General features: G+C 35.2%; 1 protein-coding gene across 2 annotated transcripts in view; it reads left to right on the top strand.

Moving 5' to 3' along the window:
* The window catches only part of LOC129005275 (notchless protein homolog 1), a 63,488-nt gene that overhangs the window by 26,340 nt on the left and 22,065 nt on the right, over nt 1-15,083 (top strand). For both annotated transcript variants that reach the window (XM_054434117.1, XM_054434125.1), the window contains exon 7: nt 14,879-15,002. In XM_054434117.1, coding sequence (XP_054290092.1) covers nt 14,879-15,002 — 124 coding nt within the window. The remainder of the gene's footprint in view (nt 1-14,878; nt 15,003-15,083) is intronic.

The raw sequence follows: 15,083 nt of genomic DNA, 5'->3' as shown, positions 1-15,083 counted from the left end.
TGGGTGCCGGATGTCGTTTAACAGGCAATGGGGCGAAGAAGTATATGGGACTGTTCACATATGCACGGCATGTGTCGTTGACAGTTAATCACTTGCCCGGCTGCCGGGTACTAGTCGAGGGATGCCGGGTGCCCCCTCGGCGAAGGCCGGCTGCCAGTGTCGGGCAAACAAGCCGGCTGGAGTAGTGGGTATAGCGGCCCAATGTGACTGTTCATATACAACCGGCACCTGCCGTCTGCGGGTGCACCAAGTGTACTTTTAGTTCAGTTGTTTGTAGTTATTGTGTATTACTTTTGGGTATTTGTTTGCAAAGTTTTTGTCATTTCGGAAATAGACCATGAACTACTTATTAATTTAGTTCAAGAGCAGAATTATTTGAATTAAATTGAATTTTTTTTATATTTTTTTTATTACATAACATTGAATTGAATTTTACTCAGATTCAAACTCAATTTAATTTTTTTTAATCCAAATATAAATACAGTTTCAATAAAAGTTATTTCTAAGTAGGCCTAACATTACAATTGCTCTATTACGTTCCATTTCTATCCCTACGACACACAAGTTTCACAAGCTGGAGTACAACTGCTGGAGTGCCGGTGTCGGCGTAATGTGAAAGGTGCACCCGTGCCGATGCCGGCTAGAAGTCGGGTTAACGGCATGCCAAGTGGATGTGAAACAAGCCTTATTTAGCTTAAAATAACCAAGTAGTTATTGCCTCCTTCCACCGTGGTATTGATACTGGTGAAACACGCTCTACTTGTTATAGTTATTTTTTAACATATTGAAATAATTCTCCTTTTTTGAAAGTACAGAAATTGGACTGTAATTGGGTGGTAACATTAGCGACCGGTGTAAGGGGGATGAAAATCACCACCATTTTAGAGTGCTTTATTTGTATCAGACTGTCTTTATACATCATCAGACCATCATTGTTGCCAGCTCACAAAAATGAGAAAGATATTTACTCTAGTACAACTTCAGTTACCTAATACATTACACCCACTACCGTCACTATATATCTCTTACATGGTGAATAGATAATACTAGTAAACCCATGTGGCTCAATTCACCGCAAAATAACATATGAATTTAGAAAACAAATTCATCATGTTATATATTGACTCTATGTCAGCAATAAAATACATTAATAAAGCCTTAGAAGGAAAGTAGGCCAGCCATTTTCTAGCTGTTGGGTAGGGCAACGATATACTTCTGGATTGAGCATTCTTTGTTCGCCCGGCGGTCCGGCGCTCCCCCCACCACTGCATGGCAAAAGCCACTGCTGCCCTGCATAAACCATTATAAAACGCCTCTCTTTAGCTGCATCCTGGTCGGTTAATATTGGGTTTGAATAATGCTATTGTATTTCTAACCTTTTTTCCTTACTTCACTCTCCATATTTCTGTTTTGCTTACAAAATAAAAATTACTTTAAACTCTCTAAAAGTGAATTCATAGTTATCACTTTTTCGACCATTTTAGAGTTAAGATTATTAGTTTAAAATTAATACAGATGGGTTTATCTTATTGTATTTAATGTTAAAAAAAACAACTACAGTCTTTTTAAACCTTAATTTATTTCGATAATATTTTGAACAAACCCAATGTTTTAAATACTTTTGAACAATATGAGTTTGGCAAGTTTTTTGCCTTAGGCAATACACTTTGCAAAAATAGTAACATATCACCTTAATTAATAGAAATTCATGTGATACAAAAGAAGCATTTGCTTTGTGGCCTTTATAAAAAATTCCATAGAATAATTGCAAGTACTTACTCTCATCTCATTGGTGTTGCAATATTCTGGCTCATAGAATTGCTCCACCAATGACCGATAAATAAACTTAACAATCATCATGAGCCCTAATTAACTTGCCTTTAGTTACATAATCTGTAAATTGAGTAGAAATACTCAACCACACACTTTTAAACCTAAAAAGTCTAAACCTAAAAATTACTTTTAAAAACTCGTAATTGAAATACCAGTGCTTCCGTCACTAATTTTCGTGATTATCAGTCTTAAGTCCACCTAAATGAACGTAACCAATATGTTTTTCTTTCTTGTGTGTCTTTCTTGTAGTTATAACATAAACTAGGGTGGTCTGCCGTTACACTTTAGACGCATAAATGAGCGAAGCATTATTTAAAGTTTGTCAATGGCTAAAGCAGCCAACAACCTACAATATGTTCCCTTTCAACAGATTCACCGTTTGTTTGTCCAATATTATTTAAGTTCTAGAGAATGAAAAATTTATCTGATTGCCGTAAGTTTAGTTGCATTTGAACGACAACGCGAACAAATCGGTGATTGGTTTGAAGCTGTTAGTTGTTGGCGATGACAGTTAGTGCAAGTGTAAAATTTGAGACGTAGGAATTGGCTAACTCAGGAACTCGCTAACTCGGTCGTGTGTCGGAACTGGCTAACTCTGGAACTGACTAACCGTCTCAGTCAGGAATTGGCTAACTCCAGAACCCGCTAACTCGATTTTGTCTCGCGGCGGAATTCGCTAACTCTGGAAGTCGCTAACCCAGCCGCGCCCACTGCATGGAGCGTTGCCAACCTTGCACGACGAAATAATCGTACACTGCCGTATTTCAAAATATCAGTGTCAATGAAGATACAGTAAATGTTATTGTTTTTTGTTATCAACTCCACTTTGAACAGATAACTAGCCCAAAGTAATTAAAAAACAATTTAAAAGTAATGAAAAAGTGTTTTTTATTGAACTGTACAATGGCCAATTAATTAAATGTTTATGATTTTGATCTTAAACATAAATGCTATCAGTATAAAAAAAATAATAAAATATGAAAAATATTGAAAATTCAGTTTAATTGGTACTAAATAATTAAACATCTACGAAATTAAGCTAAAATACACGCAAGTTCTCAAACACGGAAAACAAATTTAATCGTAATGTCGTAATAAACCAAAACCATCAATTAATACAGTAAATCAACCATTGTAACTTTCATAACTAATTCATAGATTTAAAATTAAATGTTCGTCGTTGAATCTTCCAACTTACGTGTAAAAAAATATGACATAGACTAAGTTTCATATCAATTATAGAATAGCTTAGGCCTAAATCGAGGCCTAATAGTTTAAACCAAAGCATTGTAGGTCTACAAGTAAATAGTTGCCTAATTCTAAAATGTGTTGAATTTTTTAGTAATAATGTTACATGTTTTAAAACAGTTTTTAGATTGTACACCTATGCACCTCTAGTAAATAATAGGAGAAGATATAATAAAACGGAACAGGGTTATTTTAATTCACGATTCTTAATCAACGACTTGACGGATTTTCCTCATTTGAGTGTTGGGTTTCCTTTATATTGTTTTTATAATCGAGTGTATACCAAGCCATTGCTCGGTTCCCCGTTCCCCGGTACTGAGCTACTCAATAGACAGTAGCTTTGTTTTTAGATAAGATCAGGTAGTTTTAGCTATAGCCACCATTCATAAAAATGGTAACGAACAAGAACGCCTGGCAGTGGCGGTTCCAAGGGGGGGGGCTACAGGGGCTAAAGCCCCCCCCCCCTTGGACCCTGGAAAAATAAATTTAAACGTACATTTCGCCCTTAAAACACGCAATGTCATAAAACAGACATCAATGTAGATTTTATTAAACTTAATAAGCGATGGCAGGAGTAGTAAATTAAGTTCCACATCGATCAACTTTGTGGACAATAGCACCGCAAATAAAACAATATTACGCAATGGAAAGTTAGTTATACGCATCATCCAATTTTTACAGCAGTCAGCTGTTGACATGCTAGGGCAAAGGCGAGCGCCGAGCGCGCGAGCAAGGACCCATACAAGGACGGGAAAACAGCTGATTTCCTGATGTTCCATAGTTGTCAAATTGTCTGCTAGCCACTAACTTTACACAGGCCACAGGCATCAATCAGCAATCAGCGGTAGCACCAGTAGCCTTTTACCATTTACTATATAAACACTAATGTTAAAGTTTTGTGTAGTCAATGCTATTTCCGGTACTGAATTCGATACTGTACATATTGTGACAGATCTATGAAATGGACTGTAGAAAACATAAGTTTAAAAAACGTATCTACTTGCTTGCATGACATATAAACAGCATATAGGTAATAGGTGAAATGGAAGGTTTTAGGATAATTATTGAGCACAGTTCTAGCCGTTAGAAGTAGCCATATAAAAGTGACCAAACGGCTTATTTTTAGGAGATATGGCTTCGTAGTCTACAGTAGGCCTATGTTTTGAAATTCATGAATGCAAGTTCGTCATAGTTTGATTTTTAAAATGTCTACTTACTTGCTCATGACAAAGACAAATAACAAGTGAAATGGCAGGTTTTTGGATAGTTGGAGACAAATATACATCAATAATGGCTTTAGAAAGTCAGTAAACAGCCTTTAGGACGATATTGCCGTAGCCTACAATATGTTTTGAGATTTATGAATGCAATCGTCATAGTTAGTTTTATTTTAAAATGTCTACTTATTCATGACAAATAAAAATGGGGAAATGGGAGGTTTTGCACACAGTTCTAGACGTTAAAACTGGCTGTAGAAAGTCACCCAACGGCTTTTTTAGGAGGATATGGCCGTAGTCTACAGTGTTTTGAAATTCATGAATGCAATCGCCATAGTTTAATTTTTTAAATGTCTATTTGCTCATGACAAGCAACAGGTGAAATGCGGAGTTTATGGACAATTAGGCAAGGTTTTAGATGTTAAAAATGGCTTTAGAAAGTCACCAAACGGCTTTGAAAATTCCAAATTTTCCCTGGGGACAAATTTTCCCCGGACCCCCCTGCTTTATTGAGGGGTGCTCCACACCCCCCAAGCCCCCCGGTAGCCCCCCCTTGACAAGGTCCTAGAACCGCCACTGACGCCTGGGTCCATTTAGAACCATAAAAACTCAAAACTTTTAAAAAGTAGGCCTACTGAAAGACGTAAAATTAATATTTATTAAACAAAATTAAGAGGATGACACGGGTTGTACACTACAGTAGGCCTAATAGCCTACGATAATAGAAATTTGCAATTTGTATCTATGCATAGACAAATTGTTAATGCAATCCATTAATACATTAGGCCTACCTTTTTTATAATGTACTAGCTGTAACCCGCGGGCTTTGCCCCGTTTAACTTATCTCGTTCGCATGGCTCAATCACGTCCTGGTTGAAGTTTGTTCGCTACGCTCACTCACCTTTAGGTTGGAGCTCGTTCGCTGCGCTCACTTGCCTTCAGGTTAGCTCGTTCGCTACGCTAACTCGCCTCCAGGTTGAAGTTCGTTCGCTACGCTCACTCACCTTTTGGTTGCAAATTAGCTGCTGTCATAAATGTAAAAGAAATAATAGTGCTGCACCCTGTTGGTAATCCTTGTAACTTGAATGCTATTGAACATCATAGAACAGAACCAACTTGTTTAATTGAAACAGCTGTTAAGATTCAATAATTCCATTTCTCATAAGGTTAACATGGGAAACTCCAGAGCCACTGGGGCGGAGCCCGAAAGGATTTTTGAAATAAGAATATGCCTATATGTTAATCGGGAATGTGAGCTATCATCATGCCAAATTTCAGCCCAATCCGACCAGTATTTTTCGAGTTTACTTTTCCCATACACACATACACACATACAGCAACCACCTATTTTTTATAATAGTATAGATTGATCAATATTAATTTAAATTCAATAGCTCTATTTTAAAATAAATTACCACTGCAATGCATTTCTGTAATGACGTTTAACGTGTAAATTTTATCATGATTTATGATTCAATTTTATGATTAAAGGTTACGAGCCCAGTATATAAAATACGAACTTAATAATTTTATTGCAGACGTTAACAAAATGGTATTTATTCTAATAAAAGAAACAAATGGTGGACTACGAAAATAGATATTTTATAACATCCCAATAAACTACTATTTAAGTAAGAAAACCACATATAAACATACTCCCTTATATTAGTACATTTCTCATAGTAGTTATGTCCGGTGCACTGTCTTTAGAGGTCGTGTTTTGTTTACAATTGTTTCTTGTTTTCAGTAATTTAAAACCTCGTTTAACCAAATAAAACGTTTTAATCACAACTTATAACACGCACCCTAGTTATATAACCAAACAGTAAAGAACAAATCATGAAGTTAACTATAAAATAATAGAAACACAATTTCGTCGACACTAGCGATCAGTGTCACCGGACATGAACTAGACACGAAAAACGAGCTTCAAAGTTTACAATAGGATGTAAAGTTTACTTGTGTTGGTTAGTCTATGGTCTATGCATTTTCTACCCTAATAACCATAAGAATAATATCAAACATACTTCTAAATATATTTATTTTATCGGCTACGTTGCTCTTACTCCTAATTATTCGTAGAATACGACATTATGGTACCGATACGATATAGGTACTACACTTTCGGCAACACTGGCCAAAAATCTTCGTGTTTGGCTCCCATTGGACGGCCCGCGAGGCTTCTGATTGGGAGTTAGCGAGTACCGCCAAGGGACCGAGTTAGCGACTTCCGTACGAGGACGGAATTCGCTAACCCGGCTCTAGAGCGGGTTAGCGGGTTCCGGAAATTTGAAGATAGGGCGTTTAACATGGGGTTAGCGAGTTCCAGAGTTAGCCAATTCCGCGGACCCTAAAATTTTAGTGCATCTAATTCATGTTGGAATTGATTAGCTAACTGCCTATCATTATCAGCTTCGTCCGCCCCTGCTCATCTGGTTCTTCTTGTTCACGACGCCACTCTTTTACAATATTTGCATTATTGGTGTGACGACCAATATTACGGTGTGGCCTTTGAGGCATGCTCAAAACAAATATAGAAAAACTGTTACTTCCATTGATAAACTGTTACATTAAAATCCAGAAGGAAATTTGCAAATATTTTTTACCTTAACATTGTGCTCAGTATTCTTTAGCTGTTGGCCAAATTTCATATCAATTGGTCAAGCCATTACATTCTGATGCTCTTACAAAGAAGTTACAAAGTGAGGGAAAGTGAGCTTCGCTCAATAACTTGTTTTCCAATGCTCATTGCATCAAATGTTAGGCTAACATATTTCAAATATCTCTTCTTGTTAACATGGTTTTTTAAGTACAAATAGATTTTTTGTAAAAATCTAGGTGAACAGTTGAATTTGTTCTAATAAATTTAAGATATTTAGATTAGTGATGGGCGGATCCAAGAAAATGTCGGTAGCGGATCCGGATCTTGAAAAATTTGGATCCGGATCCAGATACACACTGTCATAAGGGTGGATGAAAAAAAAACGTAATTAACAGAATGCCAATTTAAATCATACTGTTTGAAATTAAATTGGTAGGCTAATGTTTAAAGGTAATATATCTTATATATAGAGTAATCTCCAGTTGAGCCCATAATCCCTCATTTTTTGGGGACACTAACAATTTTCAAAACCATAAAATGCACTAAGTTTGCACGGCCACCAAAAGGGTATCTGTGTATATTTTACTATAGTTCGATATTGAGTATGCTATATCGTGGTTTTTGCAATCCAATTTATTTATGCCTGGATCACCTCTTGTTAATCTCTTACTTATATTCGTTCCAGGTCCACAGTACTGATAGCCGGGTATGTGAAGTTTTACAAGTAGAATACCCAGTGTCTGTGTACAAGAAGTCTATACTGTGTTCTAACTTAGAAAAATATTAGATGGGGGAGTCTTGACTTTTTATTCACCCTATATATTCAGAGATAACCTTGTACACAGACACAAGGTATTTCATAGTGATGGACAAGCCCCAAAACTTGATGATTTTTTTGATCACGAAGCATCGGGCGGGATTGAAATACTAACGGAATATTTTTGAGACGAGATTATAGGCCGTTAGCTTATCATCCAGGTACAAAACTAAAAACTAGAGGTGTGCAGATATCCGAAAAATCTGGTCGGATTCGGTTCGGAAAGATACATGCCATTGCCATATATGTTATTTGCATCAAGAGACAAACGCTGAGACATGGCCTTGCCATATATGTTATTTGCATCAAGAGACGAACCCTGAGACATGGCCTTGCCATATAAGTTATTTGCACCAAGAGACAAACACTGAGACATGGCCTTGTCATATAGGTTATTTGCATCAAAAGACAAACACTGAGTCATGGTATTGCCATATAAGTTATTTGCAACAAGAGACAAACAGTGAGACATTTCCTTGCCATATAAGTTATTTGCATCAAGAAGCAAACAATGAGACATGGCCTTGACATATAAGTTATTTGCATCAAGAGACGATCACTGAGACATGGCCTTGCCATATAAGTTATTTGTATCTAGAGAAAAAACACTGAGACATGGCCTTGCCATATAAGTTATTTGCAACAAGAGACAAACACTGAGACATGGCCTTGCCATACATGTTATTTGCATCAAGAGGCAAACAATGAGACATGGCCTTGCCATATAAGTTATTTGCAACAAGAGACAAACACTGAGTCATGGCCTTGCCATATAAGCTATTTGCATCAAGATACAAACACTGAGTCATGGCCTTGCCATATAAGTTATTTGCAACAAGAGACAAACACTGAGACATGGTCTTGCCATACAAGTTATTTGCATCTAGATACAAACACTGAGTCATGGCCTTGCCGTATAAGTTATTTGCAACAAGAGACAAACACTGAGACATGGCCTTGCCATACATGTTATTTGCATCAAGAGGCAAACAATGAGACATGGCCTTGCCATATAAGTCATTTGCATCTCGAGACAAACACTGAGTCATGGCCTTGCCATACAAGTTATTTGCATCTAGATACAAACACCGAGACATGGCCTTGCCATAAAAGTAATTTGCATCAAGAGACAAACATTCGGGGAAAAAACAGTCTTGTACATGGATACAGACAGCTTTGTTTTAGTAAAAAAAATCGGGGTTGTACAGTCATACAGTCAGCTTTGTGTTAGTAAAAATACCCCTGCCGCAGCAAACCTGCAGACTAAGCGAATTTAAACTTGTCTGAATACATATTTACTAAAATACTTCCATAAAAAAGACATATTTTTATTCCCAATTTAAATAACATTAAATTTAACGAGTGCTTAGGTTTGCTACTACGGGGAAGGTAAACAGTGTTTTTTGACCAAACGTTAATAGTATAGGATGAAATAAATAAATTTGCCAAATTTGATCAACATATATCCACAAACAAGTAAAATACAACAGTTTTCATTTTTCTCATAAGAATAACATGGGAATTTTAGATTTGAATTTTTTTGATTTTTCTCTGTAACCATTAGGCATACAACAATGCTTCAATATACTAAATTATTTCTTTTTTTAAGCTCTACAAAATGGTTGGGAAAGACTCGTTCGAAAAAATTTAGGTTTACACATTTATACCAAATTTCATCAAAATCTGATAGTTTTTGTTCGAGTTATCGTGCTAACGGACACACACATATATATAAATATATATATATATATATATATATATATATGTGTGAATTTGAACGGATGGTGTTTTTGGCCTCTGGGGACCTCAAAACGAAAAAGTAAATCGGTCACGGGGCCAGGTCTTACCATGAGACCTACGGTAATAGCTTATTCCCTTCGCTAAAATCAGGGTTGTACACTGATACAGACAGCTTTGTGTTATTAAAAAAATCGGGGTTGTACAGTGATACAGACTGCATTGTGTTAGTAAAAAAATCGGGGTTGTATAGTGATACAGACAGCTTTGTGTTAGTAAACAAATCGGGGGAAAATCGGTCTCTTACATGGATACAGACAGCTTTGTGTTAGGAAAAAAATCTGGAAAAAATCTGATCCATCAAAACCGGATCCAGCCCAAGATCCGAAATTTTTTAGATCCGATCGGGTGCCGGTTCTAGCTCGGATCCGGTAGTCCGATATCCGGATCCGACCATCACTAATTTAGATATATCCACTTTTTCAGAGTTGACGGGTTTGGCAGGGTTACATTAAGGCTTCTTAAATACTTATAACTTTTTGACTAGTAAAGATATAAAGTTATAGTAAACTAGCAGCCTGCGTCACTTTGTGACTTTAAAATCCGTGATATATTTTATATAGGCTATAGCTGATAAGGGTGAAAACGGTTATTTCTCATTATATCCCTATTATTTTCATTGTGTGCGCGATCTCTTCGAGGCATCTTAGTAAAATTACAAATGCTAATGAAACATACTATGAAAACACAAAATCTCTTTTTAAATTTTAAGTAAATAACGTTAAAATACTTTACTTAAATTTCCTAAAACATCAATAAAACATACTATGAAAACACAAAATCCTATCACATCACAAATCCAACGTAAGTCATTTTCTTATTTACATTTTATACAAATAGCATTTACAAATAACATAGCATACAAATAACATATTTTACTTGAATTCACTGAAACATCATCAACTACAGATATAATAACCACATTTTCATATGGATGTAAACAAAATTGTATTATGGTTATCTGTTTTGATGTAAACAAAACAAATGTAAACTTGAAACTGTTCAGATGATTGACAACATAATTCAGCACAAACTCTGAAAGTTTAAAAGCCTGTAGGACGAAGGGCTTTCATGAAATATCATACAAACCTGCAAAAGGCACAGAGGATAAGAGCTTAAAATTGATACCCAATATGCCTATAAAAAAATATTTAGGGGTCGATTTGCTGCACACAAAAATCCAACCAATTCTTTTAATAATATAGATTCTTTCATTTGTTCACTAAATCTAAAGTTATTTTTACTTTTAACTTTATTTTCAATATTATTCAGCAACATTTTAAGTGGAAACCCCCAAAAAAATGTTTCTAAGAGTGCAATAAAATTTTCTGGAGCTTTTAATTTTTTCTTCAACGTGTACATCTTTGCGGGTAAACAAGATGCGAGTGCACAGACGATAAAATAGAATAGTCAATAGAATAGTCATTTATTCAGTCTTTAAACAATACATTATTGTAATTGACATCGTCATTATTATTGTAAAAAGATATAAGATGCAATACTTATATTAAAATTATACATGAAAAATCCAAAATATAGGCTGCCCTTAGTGTAACATTTAACAGGTTTAAAATAATTTAAAAATAGGCAAACTTAACAATCTTAAATTATGAATGACAGTGGGTCTTTCTTAAAAAAGGCTAATGGTTATCACAGGTTCTCAGATGGAATATGGTAAAAAACATATCAAAATAAGTGAACATGAAATATATGAAAATTAATTTCAGTAATACAAAATCCTATGGTAAAATCATAGCCTAACTTAAAAACATTTAACATTAGCAAAAGTATGTAAAACCAATAATTAACATATTTGAATGACATAAAAATGCTGCTTGAAGAAAATCCTGATGAAAAACTCCCCTTGAAGAAAAACTGCTTGAAAAAATAAACACTAAATAAATAATATTTTTATCCCAAAAGTCCTTCCTTGAATAATACGTTTTAGTCGTGAAGTCACCTTCAGGAAGATTACCCTGGTCAGAATTTTCCGTAGTATATATGCGTATCCCATTAAAAGATGTAGCCGTTAAAAGAACTTTCCTTTTAAGTGATTGTCCTAGTGATTTATTAATGGTCATTTGCAAATCTAACAAACTAACAATTTTTTCAAAATTGAACTCCGTTATTATTTGCCTGGTTTTGACGTTTTGTAAAGTCACCTTCAGGAAGATTATCCTGATCAGAATTTGTTGTAATGTAATACTTATCACCATTAAAAGATGTAGCCCTTCTTAAAGCAACATATAGTTGTCCATGACGGAAAACAGGTCTGGGTAAGAACAGTGCAATGGAAATTGTCATCCTTCCATTTTTAAAGGTAAGTTTTTTCCGACGGGCACATCTTTATCCTCAGAATCAAAATATGCCCCCCCTCTCAATTGTTCAATCTGTGTCTTGGCAATACGCTGACCAATTGCTCTATATTGTTTAAAAATTCTGTTAGGCATTCTAGATGGGCGTCTCCGCCTTCATCTGTTTTCGAGACCTACCTACTCTTCTTCCCCGTGGCATTACCTAACTTGTCAAGTTCTTGGGCTAATTCATTAATCTAATAGTTTATAAAAAAATATTACATGAAAGTTATTTGGCTTGGTCATTTCGTTGCTGCAAACCCAAAATAAGCTTGTTAGTAAAATAATCACGTTATAGGTTCAAAGAAATTATGTTTGTGTAACAACATATTCACATGAAGTAGATTATTTGTATGATTTATAAATACATTTGTTTGGTCGATCAGCTGTTTTATGTCAAATGAATGAATGCCAAAGATTTGTGATTTTAAATATTAAAGTAACGTTTTCTAAATCATGGTAACTTATTCTCAACAAAATTTTACTATTCCCAGCATTAAAAGTAGAGAGATCCATTATGAGTAAAATTTAAGGTATAGTGGTTTATGTTACCTTGTAACTGTCCAAAACGATCCTTTGTAGTTTGTTGTGACTACAGCTGTTTCGTGCTTTGGAAGGAGCACATCATCGGGTCAGAAGAATGTCAAACAGTAGTCATTAGATATTCCTCATGGTGGAGTTCGTCAAACGTTAAGTGGATATTCGCCCTCTGAAATTGTTCTGTATATAAATAACATGGACACGACATAAAACACAAAACTGAACATTTAACATTGGTCGACCAGACGGTAACGAAACTTGTGATACGGCACCAGTTGAGAGCAAGTAGCGACTGTCACGTGTCGTCAGCGTTGACCCCCGCCCCTACTCCTATGATATCCTTATCTTGTTCTTTTGTTGTCTTTCTATTATGGATTTGAATGGCAGTTTGTGTAGATGATGTTAGACTCAAATGATAATTTTTTTGTTCAATACATGCTGTGCCTTGTAAATTTCATTCTCTTCAACTGTATCCATGTATCGGCCTTTATTGTAGAACTGTATTATTTCTAAATTATTGTGGATATCAGTGCAATTGTGGTTGGAGGAAATTAGGTGGTTTGCGTACGCTGATTTGGAATTTATCTTAGGCTTATGTTCCTTGAACCTGGTAGAAAAATATCTTGAAGTCTGACCAATGTAAAAATTAGGGCATTCGTTACATTTAAATCCGTAAATTCATTTTTTTCCATTCTATTAGTTTCGGGTTGGAACCTCTCTTTGACGATGGTTGAGAGTTTATTGTTAGCTTTAAATGGTATGATCACGCCATTTTTAGCTAATTCATTTACTAGGGTGTGGTTCAGTACAACACCGTAGTTAGCGCTGACGTATCTTTTACTGCTATCTTGTGGTTTGTTATTGTTTTTATTACCTTGTCTATTAATCAATTTGTCAATCAGGGAACTATTGTAGCCATTTGCGACTGCTATATGTTTTAAAGTGTTTACTTTGTCGTTGTAATCAGTTGGACTCAGTGGGATGGAGAGGAAGCGGTGGACAAAACTATTGTATGCAGCAGTTTTATAGTGATGTGGATGGTGTGATAACGAATGAATTGTCTGATCTGTAGTAGTTGGTTTTCTGTAGATTTTAAAATTTAATTGGTTATCGCTTCTGGTAATGGTGACGTCAATGAAATTAATTGATTTTTTTTCTTCTATTTCAACAGTAAATTGCAAGTTCAATCTAAATCAAATCTAAGTAAATTGCAGTGAAATCTATTCAAGTATGTATGGAGTAGGTTTGATGTGCCTTTCGTTACCGTTGAATAAGATGAGGGTGTCGTCCACGTACCTAATATGATGGATTATTCTATTGAGGTTTCTGACCCAATGATGTGCTCCTTCCGAAGCACGAAACAGCTGTAGTCACAACGAACTACAAAGGATCATTTTGGACAGTAACAAGGTAACATAAACCACTATATGTTAATTCAGATGATCCAGAGGCCATACCATCATAAAATTTAAGGTACACCAACCTAAATTAAAATGTAGTACACATTATCAGTCATAATACCCAGTAATTATTATGTAGTAGACTTTGACTATATTCAACTAGCAAACATATGTTTCTGTAAATAATGATTATGTCCCATGTTATCCTTTTGGAAAAAAAACTGACTTAAAAGGCCGCTCACGTCCTTACCAATCTTGATCTTGAGTCAGCATGAACTTTTAACTGTACAAAAAATAAAAATAAACTTCCTACTTCTTAAACAGAAACAAATTTTGCTTATAACTATTTAACATGATTATAAACATTTTAAATAAAAAAAAAACTGTAACAAAATTTATTAAATTTAAAAAAAGAACAAGTGTAAGTATGCAACTGTAAATAAATATGTGTATATTAGTATTTCAAATAGTTAGTTGTAATGGTTGTACCTTAAGTAGTTGTAAGGGTATACATATAGGTTAGGCTATAGTATACCCTTAGCTTATAGTATAGATTATAGCTCTTAATTAATGAGTGCTGTAAATATGCCAAATGTATAATTATGTTTTATTTTTGACTTGACACAATTCTTGTATAGAAATGTACTGTTTGAATAAAGGAGATTTAGATTTGAATTTATTCGTTGGGAAAAATTACACGTTTAAACCTTTATTTTGAGACCTTAAACCTCAAAATCAGGTGAATAATAACGGAGGAGCTCAATTAAAAAAAACTGCTTAGCCTATTATATTTATAGAATAGATAGATATAGGTAGGTAGATTATCATTTTTATCAAACGATACATTCAGACAGCGACACAGTGCTGATGATTTTAAGCTCAGACCAATTATTAGACTAAAAGCACGATGGTCAAGAAAAGATGGGCCAACTTCTCAAAATGGTTCAATATCAAGTTGAAGGAAGAGTTCCATTTAAGAACTTCTTCTGCACCATCTGTATTTTACATTACATTCTGCTTAATCCATCCATACTGTATACTGTAACTGATCTGACAGTTTGTTTGTGCAGGGAGTGATGTGTCGGTCATTGGAAGGTCACGCGCACTGGGTCAACACTCTAGCCTTGTCTACAGACTACGTACTCAGGACACAAGCTATCGTGAATCCTTCTGACAATGTCAGCACTTCTGACAGTAAGTGGCTCTTCCTTCAAATTCATTCATTGTGCTAATTTACACTACACACCTACCTCCTCTTCAAGTTATTTAAAGCTA

This window comes from Macrosteles quadrilineatus, unplaced genomic scaffold (genome assembly GCF_028750875.1).
Source record: "Macrosteles quadrilineatus isolate MER2022 unplaced genomic scaffold, UCM_ALF_1.0 Scaffold_1__1_contigs__length_201487025, whole genome shotgun sequence".
NCBI classification, from domain to species: Eukaryota; Metazoa; Arthropoda; class Insecta; order Hemiptera; family Cicadellidae; genus Macrosteles; species Macrosteles quadrilineatus.
Note: the sequence above shows the minus strand (reverse complement) of the source record. Positions and strands in the feature narration are given on the sequence as shown.